At 41.1% G+C, this 23,289-nt stretch overlaps 1 protein-coding gene across 2 annotated transcripts in view; it reads right to left on the bottom strand.

Moving 5' to 3' along the window:
- SLC66A2 (solute carrier family 66 member 2) overlaps positions 1–20,626 on the bottom strand; it is a 64,433-nt gene extending 43,807 nt beyond the window's left edge. Inside the window, exons 1-4 of one of the 2 annotated variants that reach the window (XM_028737516.2) lie at positions 20,333–20,626; positions 18,030–18,368; positions 6,751–6,884; positions 3,245–3,298 (exon numbers count right to left, since the gene is read on the bottom strand). In XM_028737516.2, the coding sequence (XP_028593349.1) occupies positions 3,245–3,298; positions 6,751–6,884; positions 18,030–18,259 (418 nt within the window). In that variant the 5' untranslated portion in view covers positions 18,260–18,368; positions 20,333–20,626. The remainder of the gene's footprint in view (positions 1–3,244; positions 3,299–6,750; positions 6,885–18,029; positions 18,369–20,332) is intronic. The other variant, XM_028737518.2, reaches the window with a different exon arrangement.
- Positions 20,627–23,289: the final 2,663 nt, after the last annotated feature.

Consider the following 23,289-nt stretch of genomic DNA (forward strand, 5'->3'; position numbering starts at 1 on the left):
TAGATCCATATAATAAAAGGAACTTAGCTTCTCAAAATCTAGAGACTCTAGTTCTCCAATTTCCTTGGTAATTACCAAATCAGCTGGCTGGGGATGGCAGGAGTCCTACAAGAACTATAATGTTAGCGGTCAAGCAAATCTCACCTGTGACACTAAAACCACAACAGCATTAACAAATGACTAATTTGTTCAGAGCATTGTTGTAAACATCTAGCATTCTCTTAATTCAGAGAATGATTCTTCTAAGATGATAATCCAAACATGTTACAAGTGTATAACTTCTTGTTTAAAGGAAAACATTAATCACCTTCAAAATATCACTAGCACTGATGAGTTAAACAATGTAATTGGGGGGGATCAAGTTTTTTTAAAATAAAAAATACTTTATTAAGAGGACCAAAGGCTTAATTTGAATATTAAAATTTGCTTGAAATGTTTTATTCATTATCTTTGCTCCTCATTTGTTTCCTAAGTTGTTTCTATTCGAAAACAGAAAGCTATCCATATGCTTAAGAAAATAAAGAGTCCACTTTCAGAATAAAGTGCTAGTTAAAATCGTTCTCCTAATTTTTCTTTTTGGGTATAGAAGAATCAATGACACTAAGTGGTTTGCTAGACTGCTGACAAATATGCTCAAGAGGGACCTCAGAGAGCATAAGGAAGTAGCTCAGCTTGTGACTGGAAGGTAATACCAAATGACAGCTCCAATATCATATATCAGGTTTACTGAACTTCTATTCATCTAAACCCCCTAGGTAACATTGTCACTCTAATATACTATAGCATGAAATAGTAGTGACAGTTTCCAAGGACAACAGATACTCGGATAAAGTGGAACACATCCTTCTTTGAGCTAACAGCACTTTACAAAACTGTTTTATCACCTAAAAACTCTGGTTTAACCAATTTCAAGAATAAAAAATGGAAAGTATTTATTTTAGCAACACATACATTTTAAAGTGCATTCTGCAATATGCAGGCATAAACAACTCTCATAATTCAATCGACGCACACACAATTTAGATATAAAAAAATGCTATAAATATGAGAAAAAACAAATTGTTGCTCACAGAAAGAGGAAACAAACTACCCCAGAATATGATTAATAGTTCTCTTTAACTTAATTGTCCTTCCTTGTATTCAGGAATCCCATTATAGAAACGTTTTTGTCTCAGGAAGATCTTTGCACAGCAGCTTCTCAGCCAGCAAAGTGAGGAATGTCACACGATCCTTCCCAACTGGTTGGCAACATGCAGAGTGTGGGAGAATGTATAACACTGATCTGAATGGCATGGCAGCAATATGCAAATCATTCACCTCACTGGCCATTACTTGGTTCCTTCCCTTTGCATCCACCCCAGGCAATATCATCAGTAGGCAACATCACAACACCATGCCCACCAGTGGCATTCTAAGGGACTGGTCCATGAGGTTGAGCCCCAAGTACCACCTGACCCTCAGGACTCTGCCCAGATCATGCCCCATCCCAGGTCACACCCCTCACTGGCCCTGCTCCATGGCCTCCTCAACACACACAAACACAGATATCACACATATATAAAATGCCACATATTAATATGCACACATACATCACCCTCTGATTTTTGTGCAGCTGAAATGTCACCTATTGTTTAAAGGTAAGAGTCACTTCCCTACCCTCTGGTGCACAGGCTGCATCATTCTCATTTGTATAGGATGCAAGTACCCATCTCCTTCAACTCACTTCTTTATCAGTTGTCTGCAACTGCAAGCGACTACACAGAGTGTGTTTAGTCACAGATTCTGGCATGAAAGCATAACTGGCAAAGCTCTTCTTCACCTTTGAAGGCTACATATCCATTTCAAGTAGGCATGTTGAGAACTCGCACACCCATTTTAATGAGCTGGAGCCAGGCCTGTAAGCACACTTGAGCCGCTAAGGAAAAATATTTGGCTTTTTGCCCCCACAATCTGCAAGTTTTGCTAAAGCACTTACTTTTCCACACATTCACAGAGTGCACATTTTCATTTAAACCTTGAACCAGGTTTGAATGACTCCCAACACATGCCCTGATTGACACTGAAATTAGCTGGCAAGTCTGCTAGTTGAATATTGATAAATAAATATGCATTAATGCAACACTTAACTTTCTCAGGCTGTATTATTTATATTTTTAACTTGAAACACTTGCTAATAAAACAACTTTAGTAACCTTTTTCTGTGTCACAGGAAAAAAGACAAATGAATAATATTTCTAACCTTCTAAACTTCAACATATTATTGTTTTCAACCATGCACCACAAATAAGACAGGAAGCAGAAATGTAAACAGAGAGTTTCAAGCAAGTTTACATCCTGTGAGTTAGTAGATCTTTGCACAGCACACTGGTAAAGATCACTACAAGCTAATGATGGAAATCAAAGAACAAAAAAAGATGCAGCAAAGGTTTTGCAAAAAAGAAAAACCCTTTTTTGGAAAAAGATGCAGCAGAAAATGTTCTAAACAATACAATAATTAAACCTGCACACTGAGAAAATGTTATTACCTCCAATTCCAAAATTTAAGGAATGTAAAATACTTTTCAGCCTCTTAAAAAAGTGCCTCCTATTCCAATCCATTCTCTTCTGGCTGCTTCAAGTCTTGCAACAGATTCAAACCTATTATAGGCTTGGATTATATTTAATCTCTGTGGCAGAGTTGTCACACAGAAACCCATCTGTTCAGCTCTAAAATGCAATAGCAACATCTGCAGGTGCCATATCTCATAAATCACCTGGATTTTATTTTCCATCTCCTACAATATACCAGATGCTGGCAAGGGAAGTTGAAACAACCTGGCTATGGAACTCTTACTCTTGAACTTCAGGCATGAGAAGAATACAACATTATTATTGAGTGCATAAAAAAGGGGAATAAAGGGAAATAAAGATCAATTAAGAATGTGCACATCAAGGGACCTAAAAATTGGCCAGGAAACTAACACAGAATAATATTTTGAAGATAAAATGTGTGGGAAGGAGTAAAAACTTGCTTGAGGAGCAAACCTGAATGCATCTTTTTCCTCAGTCAGTGTTAAAACTGAAGTGGGATTTTATTATTATGAAAAATGTAGCACAGGCATCGTCTTCGTAGAAATGATAATCATGCATTCATTTCTAACACGACAAAAATATTAAAAGGGCAAAAAGTAAAAATAAAAAGCAGTGAAGAACAGATGGTGTTCAGATGGCAACCTCATGCAGCTTGGGTTTGTAAAGTACATACCCAGAAAGGATCTCTTGGGAGGTGTTTTGATTTCTTCATCCTTACTATCTGCAGCTACATTAAAACATTGAAGAGAAAGCAAAGACAAAACAGACTAGTTGACTCCATATAATAGCCAGCCTCTTAATTTGCTCTAAATTAGTTCAGGGTTAGTATATTTTGCTGGTAGTCATGCTGGAAGGATTTGGTTATTTTAGTTCCTGTGCTGTCTACAAGACATTCTCCCCTGGATTTTGAAGCTAGATACAGTAATAATTGAGTCACAACGCACTGCTTAAAAAACATCTGAGAAATAATCTGAAATATATATTTACATAAACATAAGAGAATCCACAGCTTGAGCAAGTATTTAATGCAGTATATACATCAATACCAAACATGAATTATGTTGTCTTTTTACACTACTCTTAAAGAAAATTTAACAGAATGTTTCACTATAAGGCTTATGGACGTTAAAACAGCATGAAATAGTTTACCCTTAGCATTTTGATCAACATTACTTAGGGATAGATGGCTTGATTGTAAATCAGTGACCATTTACATTGCATGTTCCATGTTCAAACTTCAATGAGTTACAGAATATTGGATTCTTTGATATTTCACTCCACTTGAGATAAACAGTTGCACACACTTCCTCAGAGTGCTACAAAACCAACAATTACTTAATTTAAACTCTATAGCCATGATTGTGTATATTCTGTGCTTAACACAATTAAATTCTGGGCAGCTACCTCAATTCTGCGTTCTGTAAATTATGAATTCTGTATAAGTTTTGCAAATCAAGGAATTTAATATGCTTGCAGAGGTTCTGTTACTTTATTTTGCTTCTTCTAAGGCAACAACAAAATCAATGTTCTAGTCAGCTCCATGGCTGAATTAACCTTGATTCCATCTGCACACTGGCTAGCCCAGGGGTCTGCAACCCGCGGCTCCAGAGCCGCATGTGGCTCTTTTACACCTTTGCCGCGGCTCCAGGGCGGATACTAGTGAGGGGAGGAGGCGCATTGTGCGCCCCGACACTCCCCACTGTGACGGGCGCTGTACTGGCTGTGACGTCGCATGGGGGTGGTGCGTGCATTAGTCACACACCGTCCCAACGTCACCTTCCTGCCTGCTGTCAGATCGCGGCTCCGGAGATATATTTGTTTTAAATGTCGCAATGGTTTTGCGGCTCCCAGTTGTTGTTTTCTTCGGAAACGGGTCCAAGTGGCTCTTTTTGTCTTAAAGGTTGCAGACCCCTGGGCTAGCCTAACTTTGCATTCTAATACCTGGGCTACAAACACACACACACACACACACACACACACACACACACACACACACTCAGGATACCAAATCTGAGCAATTGTACAGCTTTTCGACACTGGAACACAGTGACCTAGCTAGTACAGGCTGGTCAATTAAGTGCAAAAACAGACAAATCACAATTACATATATGTCTACTTAGAAGCAAGCCTCATTGAGTTCAGTGGGACTTATACCAAGGTAATCATATATAGCACTGTAGCCTTAGTGGTTGCTACAGGGGTGTTTCAGGTGTTCATTTTCTTTCTTCCTCTTCTTCTTCTTCTTCTTCTTCTTCTTCTTCTTCTTCAGCAACATAGCAGGCATATCAGAAACTCACAGATCAACTGTGATACATTCCAAGATTCAAAATCTTGAATTTTGAGGAAACAGATGCCAACAGGGTTTTGAAATGGGAGCTCTCTGTACACATTGCTCCAGAAAGTAAAGTATTACCACAAAGGTGAAACAGGACATGATATTAATTGTGCAAACACAATTAAATGTGCAGGTTCTTGTTGTGTAAACAGCAATCACAGTAAAGTGTGAGAATCCAATGGAAGCTTTCCTTTAATTGCAAACAGCATTAAACAGAGGCCTTTTTACTAGGACTGTGGCTGGGAAATAAAGAGTTAAACTACCCCTCCTCACCCTTCATGATCCCAAACCTGCTCAGGCTTTCCTGTGGCTCCTATTTACATAACAAAAGGCATGCACATTATTTGCATTCACACAATTAACACCACATCTAATTTAGCTCTAAAGCAGCTGGAAGTTGCAGTTGTATGAGCCCTATGATTTTTTTTTTGGGTTAGGCTGGACTTGTAAAGAGATTTATTTCCAGAGCAAAAAGGAACCCAGCAGGAGGAATGGCTCTTTTAGTCCAGCACTGTTGGCCTGATAACTATATCAATGTGATGGAGAAAATGTGAGGGGGAAACTTTTATTTATCGAAATTCAGCCATGACCCCCAAAAGTCCATACAAAAGCAGAGCAGAAGTTGCTCGCAATTTCAACATTTATTTCCAGCTTCCCAAAGTTATCTTCTTAAAAGATACTTAAATTGGAATTAACAGAAAAGCATCTCTTCCTACCACCTTTCCTTATTCCTCCTGGGGGAAAGGGTATTTCTCCATTATATGCAAATGAATGAATACAATCAAGGAATACCTTGTGCTGATCATTTCCATGGTGCCAGCATTCAGAAGAAAAGCTCCAAATGATCCCCCCCCCATCTGACCCAAATACAAGCACACAGAGTGAGTTTTGTGCTACAATATGCTTTATTCTCTCACATTATCTCATAGCACATTTCATTAGAAAATGTAAATGCCCTAGGCCAAGCAATTCATAAATTAAGGCAGCTATCTTGCATTTTAGGATTGCAGGATTTTCTTTTTTAAGTAAGCATATATTGAAGAATAGGGACGTGGGTGGCGCTGTGGGTTAAACCACAGAGCCCAGGACTTGCCGATCAGAAGGTTGGTGGTTCGAATCCCCGCGACGGGGTGAGCTCCCGTTGCTCAGTCTCTGCTCCTGCCCACCTAGCAGTTCGAAAGCATGTCAAAGTGCAAGTAGATAAATAGGTACCGCTCCAGCGGGAAGGTAAACGGTGTTTCCGTGCGCTGCTCTGGTTCGCCAGAAGCGGCTTAGTCATGCTGGCCACATGACCCAGAAGCTGTACGCCGGCTCCCTCGGCCAATAAAGCGAGATGAGCGCCACAACCCCAGAGTCGGCCATGACTGGACCTAATGGTCAGGGGTCCCTTTACCTTATATTGAAGAATCAAAACAAACTGACAACCAACAAAGACGTAATCAAAACAAATTAAAACTACAACCTGGAACGTATCAGGTTGCTCTTAGGATTGGAGATCAAAAAGTGAGACCACCCTTCTCCTACAGGCAAAATACCATTTTGTTCTGCAATTAACCCGGAGCTCAATTGAATTAACTTTTGCAACAAAAATGATGCCAGCTACTGAATAGGATTTGGCATATTCATAAGAAAGCATTTTTAAAACAAATAACAAATTTCCAAAAAACAGTCCATTACCACAAGTCAGGCTGAATGTTCTTTTAGTACAGGATTATTATTATTATTTTAAAGACAGTTTTATATAACATGTGCCAAATTACAGTTCAGTAACAAAAACACCCCCAACTGCAAATGCAGAAGGGAAGGACAGTACATAGGATCACCGGCCAAGGGCTTCAACTAACCTGAAAAGGAGCGCCGTTTTATGTTCAGCTCATTTGTCACACGTACTTCAGTGCACAGTTTCAGCATCAGTAACATTGTAATTATCATAATGATGCTCTGCAACAGTAGAGGGGATTCAAAATGCCTTCCAAACCTGGAAGAAAAGATGACAAGTCAAATCAAATCATGAACATTCATTCTACCAACTTCAACAGAAATAGTCACACACACACACACACACGTGGATCAAAGAATTCCTCTTGGACTATGTTAATACATATATACTCCATACTAGCCCAAGTGTTATTCAACAGCCCCAACCCTAGGATGCATCTGGCAAGCTGCTGGCCAAAGCTCAGTGGTAGAACAACTGTTTTGCATGCAGAAGGTCCCAGGTTCAATTCCCAGCATATCTGGGTAGGGCTGGAGAAACACCTCTCTGAAACCCTGGAGAGCTAATGCTACTCAATGTAAACAAGAGTCTGACCCAGGACAAGACAGCTTCCTATGTCCCTGCAGCCAAGACAGGGCTATTGCAGCACCAGACAAGAGCAAAACATTGCAGCACAATGCTAACCAGAAGTCAGTCCTACTGAGTTTATGGGGTCACTTCCTGGTAAATGCAGGCTGGATTGCAGCAATGGCCAACTTTTTAAAAAATAAAAAATCCCTCAAAGCAGGCCTTTTCAAATGTGGATGTGCACTTCTTTCTAGGGGCATAGGTTCCCCCCAGGGGAGATGTAAAGGTTTTTTTTTTCAGGTCTACCCTACGTGGCTCTTTCTGACCAGGCATCACACAACGTTTACTTTTACAAGCAATTTGCAAAATACAGTGAGTAAAAGTAGAAAAGGATTTTGAGGATATAAATTTTGTTTAAACAACCCCAAAGAAACAATCCCAGGTAACAATCCCACAGAAGTTGCTTAGCTGGGTGGTGATCCTTTGCGTTAACTAAAGGATTCATTGCAGTGTTTGAAACTCCCATTGTTCTAGGTGCATTTTGCGACCAGGAATTTCATTAGCGCAAGCAGTTTCTCAGCTCTGGGCACTGTAGTGTCCATATGATTTCAGATTAAAACTGCAGAGTGGAAGGAAAGGAGGACCTTTTTCCCGCCTGTTCACTTCCAGCTACTTTCTGAAGACTGAAGAAGAGACCCTCTTAAGAATATTAGGGGGAGGTGGGCAAGTGAAGGACTAGAGACCATGTGAAAAATAAACATAATATTTTAGCTGCAGTTCATTCATTTTTGGCTTTGTATTCTTGTTATAAAAAAGTGCGCCTGGACATTCCATTGTTGCACCCATAACCTAGGTTTAAGGTCTATTTAGCTTCTAGCTTTCCAACACTGATTCTTTGGAGTAATGGGGAAATCGGAGGATTTTTGAGGATATTTGCAGTGAAATGGTTGAGATTATGTGGACATGACTGCCTTTCTTCTGTGCTTCTTGGGGTCACGTAATACAAATGAAGTTATGTAGGGATAGTACTTCATCTTCTCAAGAACTGCTTTTAACAAGAAGAATGCTTTCCCCTAAGTTTAAACTGATGTATAGAATTCAGTCTCTCTCTCTCGTGAAAACCACTAGAGGGAGATCTCTTCACTTCCTAAGCTTTAAAAATAATAATTGAAAGACACACTCACAGGAACAACTAACTTCCAAAAGATTATCTTAAATATATATTGCACATGCACACATAAACTTACTAGCAACCCAACCATGTGAATGTGTGCAATATGTCCAATCCTTTCCCTGATTTCAGACAAATGGGGATTTGCTGCAGTTACCAAGGGACAAATCACACCCAACATGCTGAAAATCACATATATGCTGCACTTAATCTCCACAAACTTCTCACCTTAAAAATGGTTACAGAGATAATGCTATATGCACATACAACCTGTGTCACATGCTATGCACCATACTGGAAATGGGGAAGAGCTGTTTTCTGATGTACAACATGTGTATTAGGGGAGAGTTTCAGCAAGCCTACAGTGGTGAAGGAAAGGTTTCTGCAAGATGCTTATCACTCTTTATTATTCTCATATTCCAAAGCTGAGCTGTAGTTTAATCCAATTCTAAGTTAGGTCCCAAGTGGGGTGGGGAGGGAGAGAAAACTAACCAAGAAACTTCACTGAAAACACTACACCATAAATAGCAGATTCTTTTAGTTCTGTCCTCCTCCTTTCCAAACTCAAACAAGCTTCCCACAGTTATAGCACATGATGTTCACAAATCTTCTAGTACTTTGAGAGGACTTGCTAGAAATGATATGTTTGTGAACAGTGTCGCTTCTGTAAGCAAGTTTAGAAGATGGTAGGAGGAGCAACTGGGTGTGTGGCAGATGAGGAGGCTGAAGACTGGTAAGAAGGCCTAGGATGTAAAAAAAAAAAAAAAGGTAAAGGACAGGGGTCCAGAGTTAGGGTAGCTGATAAAAGAACCATAGCAACAGTACGCTAAAAATAGGCAGCCGCGTATCTTCAATAAGTATTACTGAGAGCCAAGCAAAAATTGATTTAGGAAGCATAGGAAATCAACTAAGAGTGAAATTAAGAAACAAGCCATCCAAAAGAAATTAATTTACTACTGTCTTTTAGCTATGTTTCCTGTGGATCAGGATTTGGATATCAGCCAAATGTTACAGGATAGTCTACCTTTTATGACTGCATTAAATCCTAATCATAAAACCTGGGCATGACCTTCAATAAGAACTGGCTGCTATCCAAATTCTTCTTCCTGAATTGCATAGAAGCCTCCATAATCCCCTAATAAATCTCATGGGTAAGCACAAGCAAAATTGAAGGGTTATAAAAGAAAAAAAGCTGTATCATTCGCTGACTATTCCGAAGACTATTGGATCTGCAATATTTGCAGTTCTACGTATTTTGCAGTTAGTGCCAGTTTAATGTATGCCATCATCCTAAATTCAGTTATGGCCTATGGCCAAAAGGCAAATGAACTGTAGGAAACATATGCCTGAAAATTGGAGGCTCCCACTTTCAACTTAATTATTTTAAGGAGTCTTAAATCATAACAATCACCCTTCTCCACAAAAACCCTCTGTTATCCTATGCTAATTCCATTTACTTTCTGTCATTATCACACCCTCCATTATGTAGACATGTAGCAGGCACTAGCACAGGGGTGAGAAACCTCCAGTTCACAGGCCTAATTAGAGACAGCACAGGTCCCCATTTGACCCGACAGACAGTTTTCCACACCACACTTGCTCCTGATCGTGAACTAGCAAGGCAGCTTTGCTGCCATCACAAATCAGCTGATAGATGCAGACTTCAAGCCTGCTGAGGTTGGATGAGCTACCTGAACTCTCTATGGGGAACTCCGTGGTGAGCAGATCCCAACAGAAAAGTAGAGCCTGAAGTCAGCATCAAACAGCTAATCAGCAGTCACTTCAAGCCCTGCTTGGCTGGGTTCGGATGCTCATTTCTATAGTGCAGCTTGTTGCAATACAAAGGGAAAATGGGTCAACTGACATCATAGTGATGTCAGCTGATTTGACTGGTGGGCAGGTACTTCTGACCTCTCAAACTGGCCTGAAGGTAGAGGAACCTACAATCTAGCCGGCTGATTAAAGCCAATTCCCCACTCCTCCACTAGCATAGTACAAACTCCCTGAGTAGATCAATGGTCCATCTAGACCAGTATCCCCTCTCTCTGAGTAGACAATACTGGTGTTCAAAGGAAGGTTGCAAAAACAATGAACACTAATCTAGTACTCCATTTCCTGTTTTCACTTCCAACACCAATCTATATAAATTCTGGAGAGAAACTGCCAAATATATTCCTCTTATCAAGCTAGGCAACAGATGTTGATTTGGTGCTTGCTAAGTTGGTTTGTCATTTTTTGAACTGTTTAAAACCAGGAAGTACTACTGTCACATTGGGCAGTCAATCTTTTACATAACTTTGGGTGGGGGGAAGTCTTGTTATCCTTTAGTCACCAGGAAGTCTGGAAGTAGTATGCAGCTTTCCACACACTGAAATCTAATGCAAACACTTGCCTTTATCTTATCTACTGTAAGCAGGTAAGATGCTAACAGTAAGAAAATGTGTTGCCGTTTAGTTAGGTTTGCTGAAAATCTGGACTTGAGACGTAAACCAATTTTTATTCCCTCATTTCAATTCTGACAGCAGCTTGAGATCCACTCCAGAAGATGCAAAAACAATTGGCACAGATACAGTAAGTAAGTCGATTCACTCTCAGTGTCTCTGAAGGTATGTTATGGAAACGTGACCAAATAAATTCTGGGAAATGTGTTATGTGGTGTAGTAGTGGGTGGGACAACTGTGTGAGGAGAATTGCTTCCACTCAGACATGGATATCATTAAATCTAGTTCAACTAGCACTGAGGTTCCTAAACAGCTATAAATTACAACAGGTTTGTAATGCAATGTCATTTGCTCGTTTGCAAAGATAAAGAAGCACATATTAAAACTTAACAAACAAATGGGTCAAGTTTTCACAAAGCATGGCAGAATAGTACAGTGTTTCCCAACCGGTGTTCCGCGGCACACTACTGTGCCGTGAGACATCGGGTGGTGTGCCGTGGGAGGGAGGCGGGCGAGAGGCGGCGGCGGCGAGGATCCGGCGGGGGTGGGGGGAGCGGGGGCCGTCGTGCGCAACCGAACTCACTTGGCGCGCTGCCGGCTTGTCCTCCTTCAACCCGGGTCGGGCCAGGCCTGCTCACGTCCCCGGATCCCCTAGCAGCAGCCGCACGCTCTCCAAAAGCGCAACGCTGCGCGCAACCGCTCGGCCAGCTGGTGCTCTGCGACTCCGCCCTTTCCCCTCCCAGCGCCGGAGGGTTCGCGCGACCGCAGCTGTTCCCTTTCGCAGCGCGCGGGAAACAATTCCAGGCCGATTGCCTTGTGCCGAAAAGCACCGCCTCTCCTTCCAGCTCAGGCCCGGGCCGCCGGCTCCCCGAATGACGTCACGGGGGCGGGGCTTTAATGGTGGTGTGCCGCGAGATTTTTTTCCGGTAAACAGGTGTGCCGTTGCCCAAAAACGTTTGGGAAACACTGGAATAGTAAGCCTCCCTTTAAGAAACAGCAAGTGATATTGCTGAGGACCCCAGTGGCTGTTTGAAGTATCAATTTTTTAAAATAGCAAACCTGAACGACTTCATACTCCATGGATGGGATTCATTCAAATAAGAAGCACGGCCACACATAAGGACTTCCACTAGCATAGAGGCTTGCCCCCAGCTCCCCTCACTCTCCCCAAATTGGCTTGGAGAACCCTCAGAACAGCACATGGGGGAGAAGAGGGCAGACCATTCTATCAGAAAAGCAGAAGTGTTTGCAGCAATGAAGCAATCTGCTTAGCATTACACTGAATTCTTCCACATCTCTCCAACAGTTCTGGGATCAGTTTTCCCACGGTATTTCAGCTTCCCCCCTCCTTAATTAAAAAAAGAAGAAGTTTACATCCATTTTAACTTATTACGCTACTGGGGGCCTGATTTATCTCTACTGAAATGGAAGTGAAAGCGACACTACTTTGGCCCTATGAATAGTGGACTAAAAGTATCATCAGCCCAAGTCTGCATGGCCGACAGTGATTGGATATAGAGTCCCAAATCATCTAGAAAGCCATCAGTTCTGATCCCTGATGGCTTTCAGAGTGTAACTGGAGTCCACTCTTATCTCCACCAATTTTCTCAAAATTATACCACTTAGAAGTCTAGTAAATACAATTTTTTTTATTTAACAAAGTTTATATACAGCTTGATTATAAAACCACTAAGCAGTTTACAAGTGTATAAACTTAGTAAATAAATAAATGAACGAATGAAAGGTGGGAAAACCTTAGAATTTTATCTCCATTATAAATTCAATTTTTATGCTGCTACAAAACTTGAGAAACACTCTAGTAGTAGTTTATTGAGCTAGGTGCTCTCTTCAACACAAGAGTTTTAACACTTTCCCAGTTAAAATTATGGTGTCAAATGTATCTCAACAGTTTTGCTGTTAAACAATATTTTTCTGTTTAAAAAAACCCTGAAGCCAATTGTGGTCTTTCTTTGCAGCTATAATTTAGAGGGTCCAGTGAACCCCAAAGCAGATGGATACTGTTAAAATAAAAAAAGTGGCAGAGTTAACCTTGGATCTCTGCTGTTTCTCCAAACCCTTCCTTGTGTCCCTTCCATCCCACTCAATATTCCTGAGATGTCTTTAAAGATTGCAAGCTTCTATTTCTATGCTTTGTTCTTTTAAGCCTAATTTACACTGTGGCACCTAATGCTGAGACATTTCACTATTAATAAAAAAAATTATTTATATTAATAAAAAATATTATTTTTAGCTTTGACCCAGAAATTCTTAATAAGCAAGACATTTCATTACCCTTGGGTGGCCTCAGTCAATTTTTTGCAATTTTCCATATGTCAGTATGTGACCTAGATCTTTCTCTCTTTCTCCCCCCACCCCACCTCTCTCACACACATAATGCTGAGAAGCAACATGAGTTTTCCATCCTTTGACAAATCTGTCCTGCCCACCCATGAATAAGTTATAAATATGGAATGTGAAACCGAGAGGTATCTTTACCCAAGAAAAATGGGATATACAGTATAAGTAATACAGGCAAAGGCAAACTCAGCCCTCCAGATGTTTTGGGACTACAACTCCCATCATCCCTAGCTAACAGGACCGGTGGTCAGTGATGGTGGGAACTGTAGTCTCAAAACATCTGTAGGACCGAGTTTGCCTATGCCTGGAGTAATATCTGCTCCCTACCACTACCAAACTGACTCTACTTGGCTTCTTCTTTGCTCACTCATATTATTTTTTCCTGAAGACCTGTCATAAATAAACCTTGCCCCCACTGACTTTTAAAATAAGTATAACTGGGTGTAGTTTGGCTGCTCATATTGCATTGCCTGTCTCCCGGTCACTGCTGTAGAGGGATGCTGGAAGATGCTTCTGACAGGCCAGACAATACCTCTTGCCTGAAGTCTGCCTCCATGTCTTACCAAACCTCACTTCCCCAAACTTGGGTGAGTGGGTGTGTTTTCAATTCATTATGGCTCTTTGCCTTCTCTTTCCTGTAAGCCTTTTCCTGACTAAATTCCACCCTAAATTTCTTCCCAGTCCTGTTTGTTTCCTTCCAGCCTATCTGCCCTAGTTTCATTAAATCTCTGCAACCAAAACTTAATCCACCTCAGGTCCTGTGGCAATAAATGCTGCTCTTGTTACAGCAAGCATCCCAGACCTTTTTCTCTTCTTTTGCCTCTCCAACAAGTTCCTGGGGAGCAAAGTTTGCATTGTCCTCTCTGCAGCTTGAGACTTTTTTAGACATCCCCCAAGTTTCCCCTTACCACCATTATGCCAAACCAGTTAATTTGTGGAGAGAAAGTTAGGTCAATACTGTATGACAAATTTTTAGCTGAGATGCAAGTCTTTCAAACAAACTTCATGAAACAGTTTTTAGATTGAGTTTACAGAGTCTGATTCATAGCATTACTGATAATAAATTAAGATGCAATTTCCATCAGCATCAGAAGTTCTATAATTTAAGCATGAACATCATAGACTTGGCTCAGACAGAGCAGAGTGCAAGACTTTTAATCTCAGGTTTGTGGGTTCAAGCCCCACATCGGGCAAAAGATTCCTGCGTTGCAGGAGGTTGGACTAGATGACCCTTGTGGTCCCTTCCAACTCTATGATTCTATGAAACAGAAATAAATACATCTATGAAACTATGACCATTAGTAGAAGCATAGCAGAAGCATAACCACACAACGGATTACAACTGACTGACTATTGTGCTGATTAAAAGCCAGTTTATGCTGATTCAAGTAGCAAAGCTTTCTCTGTCGTCACTGAATTCTCAACAACTTTTAAACAGGGAAAGGTATAAATGAAAATCCAGTTACAATTCCGCATGTTTAAAAAGTGACAAATGAGTTAACATTTTTGACCTACAACACACACCACTAAAAAGCTAACAGCACCCATCTTATTCTCCTTCAGGCGACACAAGATGAATTTGGACAGTGGCCAATCCTCTGAAGGTCGGATGCTGGATTTACAGTGCAATCCAATGCAATCAACAGAGAAGATTACTCTTCAGTAACATTTGGCTTGTGTCCAAATTCCTGGTTTCACATTACATCCATGAGAGCTATAGCAATCTGACCTAAATGGCCATCCATAAACAAATTAAAATCGGGGGATGGGTATTTCCCCAAGATTCATGGATCAATAAATAAATAGCTTGATTGCAGTGATAAAAATAAGACGTTGACATGGGGAAAACACCCCTTAAGTTCAGTAATAAGATGATGAGAGTGCACTGAACAGGACCAGAGTGATGGTAGAGAAATATTGGCATAGAGGTAAAACTGAGTTACTCATTCACTGACTTAAAGTCCCAAACTCCCTAAGCCCAGTGTTCATTTGACATTAAGATCAAGTATTGAAATTGTACATTACAATAATCCTAGGGCAAACCCAGTTACCAAACCCAGCACTAAATTGTTACCACTCTATCCACTTTGCCTATCCACTGTGTTTGCCACAGACAAGTATGGCTTATCAAAATGAAATGGGCCTGTTTATTTCCTGTGTCATTTCTCATGTTTCCCAGAACTTAGAACAAACACCATGGCTGTCCTTTGATAGGAGGCAAGGGCAGGGAGCAGCGGGGACATTTAAAAAATACAGATGCATTTTCCAACACTGCATCAGAAGAGTATGATTAGTTGTCTGACCTTGTGTGAGGGCGACAAGAGCAGTATAAGGGCTCAAAAAAAGGTCCCCACAATGTGCTTCTTGTACAGTATTTATTTAATTCACTGCTGTCACCTTGAAGCACCTATCTCTAACAATACCTGCTAGGAATCACATTCCTAGAAAAATAATGATGGGAATTCAGATGTTTGTGAAAAAATGTTTAGAGGACAGGAAGTTAAAACTACTTGTTTTTGAATCTCTTGCAGATAGCAGAACCACATACTACTATGCCAGAAAAACAGGAGTTAGAAATAATTTGTAAATATTAGACTTGTGACAGAACTATTACATTATAACATTATTTTCCCAGAGGTGGCTGTGTTAATCTGCTGTAGCAAAAACAAAAACATTTTGTGAAGCCTTAAAGATTACAAAATAATGACACAAGCTTTTGTGAACTAAAGTCCACATAATCAGATTCTTCTTCTTATGTTTCCTTTGTGGTAGGAACTTTCCTGGTTTATGATGTTTACATTTTATGCAGGGAAAGGAATCAATGTTCCAAATAAAAGCGTAACTATACATATAGACCAAAGCAGTAAAGAAACATAAGGCTAGAAGAAAAAATGGCATGTGTTATAGTGTTACCCTACAAGGGTAACAATAGAACCAAGCAGCATGTCAAAGCAATGATTGGACCCAATGACAAAATACTCTTTCACTATATTGTAAAATATGTTAACTCGTAATAGCTGTTTAAGACATATCAGGGTGACATGCACTACACAGCTAGCTAGATATGGATTTCAAGCAAAAGTTTGCAGACATAGGAACTAATCCAAGAGTCTTGCAAAGAGTCAATCAAACACGGTGGGTTTGTTTGTGTATCTCTATTTCTATTCAACAAGTTACTGTAAATATCTCAAGTGCCTAATCCCAAGTGGCAGGATAAACATTTTATATAAACAAATAATAAGATACTGTTACAAAACCATGAAGCTGAATGATGATAATCAAGCTACCCTATGCACTTTTCACTTCAGTTAGTGGACTATAACCATTGGGGGGAAAGGCAGCAACAACACCAATTTGCCAGTTGCACTCATTGCTCCAATTAACTATACCAACCTTCTTCAACTTGCTGCCCTCCAGGTGTTGTTGGACTACAACTCCCATCAACCCTCACTCCTGGGTCGAGCTGGCTGGGGCTTATGGGAGTTGTAATCTAAATATCTGGAGGGTATCGGGATGGGAAAGGCTGACTTCCACAACTGACTTCTATTATTTAGAAATTAGGAAATTTTAGGATCTTGATGCAAGAAAGCTATGTGGAACAATCTTCTTTGAGGTTGGTGGGTGGGGCATCAGTCCACTACCCTTTGTCTCTTCCTCAGACTAAACTTCTCATAAAATGAGTTGTTGGTTAGGGATAGTGCCCAAAGTTAATTATATTTTATTATGAAGCAAAGTTCACCATATAAAGGATTGGTTACGCTAGCTTTAATGCTGGAGCCCATTTTGACACCTGTATAATAAGAGCAGAAAAGTGGGAAATATTTTAAGAACAGTAGAAGGGACACAGATTGCACACAGGAATATTGTAGCCCAGAAGATTTCTACAATAAATGACTACACAGATCAACTGTTAGAGGACAGCCTCAAGATTTACTGAGTTACTTATAAGCATAACCTTCTAATAGATGTGCCAAAAAATTCACATTCTGTGGACTCCAGCCGTAACTGGAACAGTAGAAAGCAAAGCAAGAGACTATTTTTGAGGAAAGTGCAAAGCAACACAAAACTAAAAATTAGGAAGACAAATCTCTTCAGCTCCACACCATCAACCACTTACGTAAAGAATCTTATGGGTTAGATCCATACCAGAGCTGTAATCTAAACCACACTTAGAGTAAATAGGAGTAAGCCCTATTTAATTCATAGGACTCACTCTAATAAGACATAGTTGGGCTTTTAGCTTTAGCCATGCCTACAGTAAATCCACTGAAATCAGTAAGCATGATTAAGTCTGGATCTAACCCTATGTGTTTGCAGCCAAATGGATAACAAAACAAAAAGAGGGTATACCTGGGCAACAAAGCATGCTGTGACTCACATGGATAGCAAGAAATCTGTGAAACTATTTTTAACTCAATATTCTGTTTATTTTATTCTTCCATTTTAAGTTTTTCTTAAAAATATTGTGTGTGTGTGTTTTGTGTGTGTGTGAAATTAAAGTTTTCAGATTCGGAATCAAAATAGACTTTTCCATAATATTTTACTCTCTCTGCTGTTGTATTACTGATAGCCAATGTGTTGCAGCTCAGAGTGGATTGGGATTGGGACCTAGAATCAAATCTAGGATGAATCCTTCTTCTACTTCAGTTTTGTATGACCAATGTAGAATTTATGAATGATAATTCACAAAGCTGTTCACAATCAGCCACCGAGTAAAGGAATTGTGATTTTCAAGCAGATTTTATGTTCCTTCTGTGAAGATTTTTTTGTGATGTCCAAAAGGCACTTAATCTCACAGCACCTCTCACATCAACATCCAGAAACTCAAGAATAGAGAAAACATTCAAAGTGGTATAAGAGTCAACTTACCAGAAGAGTATCCTTAAAATGTTTGCAACTAATAACATTAAACACACGTAGGTTGAAAAGCCCTCTGCATTCTGTGTCCTTTTAATATCTCGGTATTGTGGGATGTATGGCACCACACCTCCAAACACCATGGCTGCAGATGCACCCCAGGATATCAGCTGCTGAATCGGAGCTACTAGCCACTCCCAGCCATCCGCCTCCATGATGGGCAATATGAAGTCCCTTAACATCAGGGCAGCTGCTGCAACGGAATCCCCCTTTTACTTCTTCCTCAGGCTTTGTTGGCTTTTATTCATATCTAAGCAATCTGTCATTCCATGTGTCCTTCTTTAGGCAGCCCTAACAAACAAGCAAACAAGCAAGCAAACAAACAAAAATCAAAGATAAAATCTCAAACTTGTACTTGTGTAGAAAATGATCTCCTGTTACAGCAAGTTGGGCAAATCACAAAGCACCACAGAAAGTCACTCTTCTTGAATCCAGTCTCAACCAGTGCCTTTTCTACCATGTTCAACAATGGATTGGTTGAGTGCCAAGACTGTGGAAGTCTAGCATCCCTAGAAATAAAATCCTCTCAGAAAGAACGTATATAAAGATGCACACACAGTCACTATAGGCTTTTCAGAAAATAAAGACCGCTCATTCATTATGGTACTGGTTTCAACACATTAGTCTCTCTCAAAATGTAGCAAAGTAATGTACCTAGTTATGGGGTTCTTCAGGTTACTCCACAACAATACAGCAGGCAAGATGACTGTGCAAGTTACTTGGCATGCTCCATTATTATTTACAGGAATAACACTTAGCCACTTTCAGGGGCTAGGATAACCGTTTAAGATAACTACAGTGGTACCTTGGGTTAAGAACTTAATTCATTCTGGAGGTCCGTTCTTAACCTGAAACTGTTCTTAACCTGAGGTACTTTAGCTAATGGGGTCTCCCGCTGCCGCCACCGCGCAATTTCTGTTCTCATCCTGAAGCAAAGTTCTTAACCCAAGGTACTATTTATGGGTTAGCGGAGTCTGTAACCTGAAGCGTCTGTAACCCGAGGTACCACTGTACTGCAGAAACCATACTCAAAGCAGAGAGTTCTTCAATGAGTTGCTTCTCTCTGGTTAAGAATGACTGTGCCTTCAAGTTCCATCTCTTTTGGTATTACCAAACACACATCTGCACATGTTTTCCCCACCCCAACTGAAGATAACATGACACAACCTATGTGGAAAGCATCTTGTGAATGGCTCAATACATTTTCAGGTTGTGAGGGAATGCTTGTCAGTTCATTTCACTGGATTTTTGCCATAAATTATTGTTATGACCTGCACCATTGAACCATGAGTAAAATCAGCTCAATTGGAACAAATCTCACCAGGAATAGATAGTTATGTGATTCAGACCAACATCTACTTGACAACATAGGGATGAAGGAGCACATGAATGAGGTTTAAAGAGGACACCTAATTAAATGTGTGTGAGATAAGAGGGTATTTCTGTTAGAAGACACTTGCCAGCTGCACTTTTATAACTAGTTGAATTTTTTATTTTAAATCAATTAAAATCTGCTGCCCAATCAACTGGGAGCACTTTCTGAAAAGTCACATGGAATCAATTATCTAACCAATTAATCAGTGAAATATATCTCTTTCAAATCTGATTGCCCCACTAACTGCTTGTATGGTGTAAAGACCATAGAGAAAGGAAAGGGAAGTGACGGCTCTAACAAAAAAACCCAAAAAGAGAGAAGAGAGAAGAGAGAATCCCAAGAAGTTATAGTAAAAAGAGAAACCAGATGAAGGAAATGAAAAAGGCATGTCAAGTGCTACCGAGTATGGCTTGACTAAGGTGCACAGGAATGGCTGGGGCAGCTCTTCTACATTCTCTTTTGGAGGAAACTTTGCAGACTTCCCATATACGCATCCTACTGAGCCTATATGATCAACTGTGAACTGCTGGGAAATTAAATGACCGAGACTCCCGCACAGCTGAGCCATCTCAGCCTCCAGAGGACAGGCAGGCTTTGGGGGAACTGGCCGCAGCCTTCACAGGAAGAGCCTTATAACAGTTCGGGAAAGGAAGGGGAACTTTTTTGGAGAGAGACCATAATTCGCTTATCCCGAAGTGACTGATGCCTGCCTTTTGAATGGCAGCCTCCTGCTCTAGCACAAAGCAACCGTTCCACCCTCGACTTCCCTCCTACTCATCCTAGCAACTCTCCCAAACTCTCCCCGCCCCCGCCGCAAAAAGGAGCTCCCCAACAGCCAGAAAGTGCTCTGGGACGTGACCTCTCGCAGCCTCCATCTCACCTCGCCTTATCAGGAACAGTTACGCCGCCGAGGGCCCCTCGCACCGAAACCCGCGCATCTCCTCCTCTTCCTGAGGGTGCCTGAGGGAGCAGCGCCGCCGGCGACCGACCTTCCTCCTTCCCCCCGCCCCGCGCCCCTCTTCCGGCCCCGGGCCCGCGACGCCTCCCCAGATGCAGCAGCTCGCGCCTCCGCCGCCGTGCAGCTTCTTTTTTGCCGCTGCTCTTTCTGAGCGGTTGGCGACAATAAGCAGGAGCGCTCGGCAGCGAGGGAATCGGCCCTGCCTATGTGACGTCACGACAGCCAGCAGCGCCTCCGTCAATGGAAGGAACCGCCCCGCACCCGGCCCCGCCACTCCCGGGTCCTAGCGCGAGACGCGTCCGTGACGATTTGGAGAAGCGGGCAAGAGGAAGCGACGTCCCAGTTTATTTGTCTTTTTAAGAACGGGTACTTTTTTTTTTTTTTGCGCCAGTCTCTCTGCCATGCGAGTACTGAAGTGTGCTTGGTGGGATTGCTTTCCCCAAGATATGGGGAGAGGAAAAAAGTGTTTTTTCGCAGAGCAGCGTCAAGGAAGGTGTTTCTAAAAGGCTTTTCAAATGACGTCATCCTCGCCAAAGCAACAGCAGAGAACTTGCTATTTTTAACTATTGGTAAAAAGTAATTGCTGGTCCGTTCCCCCAATCAATTATCAATTTTTTTATGCACTGTATGTAAATTCTTGCCTCGAACAGGACTTGTGATGACCTTTGAAGCAGTGAACCGATGGATAATTGACTTCCGTTATTAGTAGTAGTATTTATTCCCTTTTTTATATTCAAGGTTGCTTTTAACCAAAGCAGAATTCAGAGTTCTAAATGCCAAAACGTCAATAAAACCAGCTCTCTAAAACAGGGCTGGGGATTGGGGAACTAGTGGTCCCCCAGGTGTTGTTCTAAGTCCTTGTAGGAAATGTAAAGCTCTGGAGTGCTACTGATATTCCTCAGAGATTACTTCACAGTTACTGTTTTGTGTGCATGTATACTCTATTCTCACATGGTTGCTGAAATGGTCATATCTAAAAAGGAGGTTCCAGCTCCCAAAGAAAATTCAGGCTACAGTACAATCCCAAGAAGAACACGGTTCAATGGGATAACAACCTTTATGTTAATAGTAGTGATATGGCTGTACAGAGGCACCCCTCCAAAAACCTCTGCTACTGTGGGGCCTCCTGAAGCACTTAGTAAAAGTATGGATGGCTAGGAAGCAACTGGTGGTGGAAGATCTGCTAATGATAGTCAGTGTAAGACCACAAAACTGGAGTGTTGCAGATAGTGGAGCAGGACCAGCCATGGATCAGCTGAATCCTAAACTGCTCCATTTAAAGATTGGAGGCTTGAGACAGGCTCCTCTGCTACATCAGCCTTGAGCTGGGGCAGCAAAACATAAAATCATTGAATTGTAGAGTTGGGACAGACCATGAGGGTCTCTCATGCAACTCAGTAAATATATTTAAGAAATATGTTACTGATATATTGATAGCAAAGTAATACCAGACACCTGAAAATGATCTAGAATGTGCCTTGTATTTTATTTTAAAGTGATCTGTGATATTTCATGCATCTCAGTTATAAGCTAAATTACTGTCAAGGGGTCAGAGAAACCTTTGTTCCATAAATAGCTTTTCTATGTCAGCTTAAGTAACAGCATATACTTCACAGTTGCTAGAGGTCACACATCTCATGTGGCAGTCATCATGCATCTTGTTCTAGCACACACTTGCTCATATCACAGCCTGACTATAATGAATCCCATGCAGTTCTTCTTAATGGCTATGATGGACGCTAGCTTCAACCAGTCACACAAAACAGTCTACCTCCCTTTATTTTCTTTTATCAAACCGTGCATGAACAAGGAAACAATGTCCTGCTGGAACTGATTATCTGCAGGAGAGGAAGGCAGGAGATGAACCCCCATCGTTCAGCCCAGACACTGAGATCCAGCACCGAGGGCTTTCTGGCGGTTCCCTCATTGTGAGAAGTGAGGTTACAGGGAACCAGGCAGAGGGCCTTCTCAGTAGTGGCACCCGCCCTGTGGAACACCCTTCCATCAGATATCAAGGAAATAAGCAGATATCCTATTTTTAAAAGACACCTGAAGGCAGCCTTGTTTAGGGAAGTTTTTAATATTTAACGTTGTATTGTTTTTAACACTCGATTGGGAGCTGCCCAGAGTGGCTGAGGAAACTCAGCCAGATGGGCGGGGTATAAATAATAAATTCTTATTATTATTATGAAGAAATTAACCTTTGGCAATGCAGCAGCCTAACAAGCAGGCTTCATCCCTCAATTTCTTTTCTTTTCTTTTTTACTAAGATATCCCACCCTCTTCATTATCAAATGGCACACATCCAGCATTTCCCATCAAGCCTAATTTAACCACAAGTATTCCTGCCAGCCTTTCACCTACAATTATTTTTGCAGATTGATACAATCTGTAGAGCTGGAGGAAGCACACGGTGGCCTCTGACACTTTTGGAAAGCTGCAGTCCCTGCCCCACCAGGAAGAAACTGTGGGAAGAGAAATACCATTCCATCTTCAATCACATTCCCATCTCACCTATCCTTCCATTACTATTGGATGCCATCTTCAGTTCTCACATTTCAATTGCCAAACCTCAACTTTCCCCCTTATCTTTTGTCACGTCTAACCAACATGGACAGGGGACTTTATAATTATACTGCCCAGCATACTCCTGACCAAAATAAAACACAAATCATATTAAGAACAAAATGGCAGTATTTGGTCTGCGGCTCAGCAACGTATGGGACTCCCTAGCTGAGCTATGGTGTTCTGTGTGGCACTGGACAAGTAATTTTTCCTCCCCACAGTTGCCATTTATGACATGGAAACATTTACAGTTCATAATGAAACTAGAAATGCAGTTGAGATTAATATGATAAAGTTTAAACAACACATATGCA

This window comes from Podarcis muralis, chromosome 8 (genome assembly GCF_964188315.1).
Source record: "Podarcis muralis chromosome 8, rPodMur119.hap1.1, whole genome shotgun sequence".
In the NCBI taxonomy this organism is placed as follows: domain Eukaryota; kingdom Metazoa; phylum Chordata; class Lepidosauria; order Squamata; family Lacertidae; genus Podarcis; species Podarcis muralis.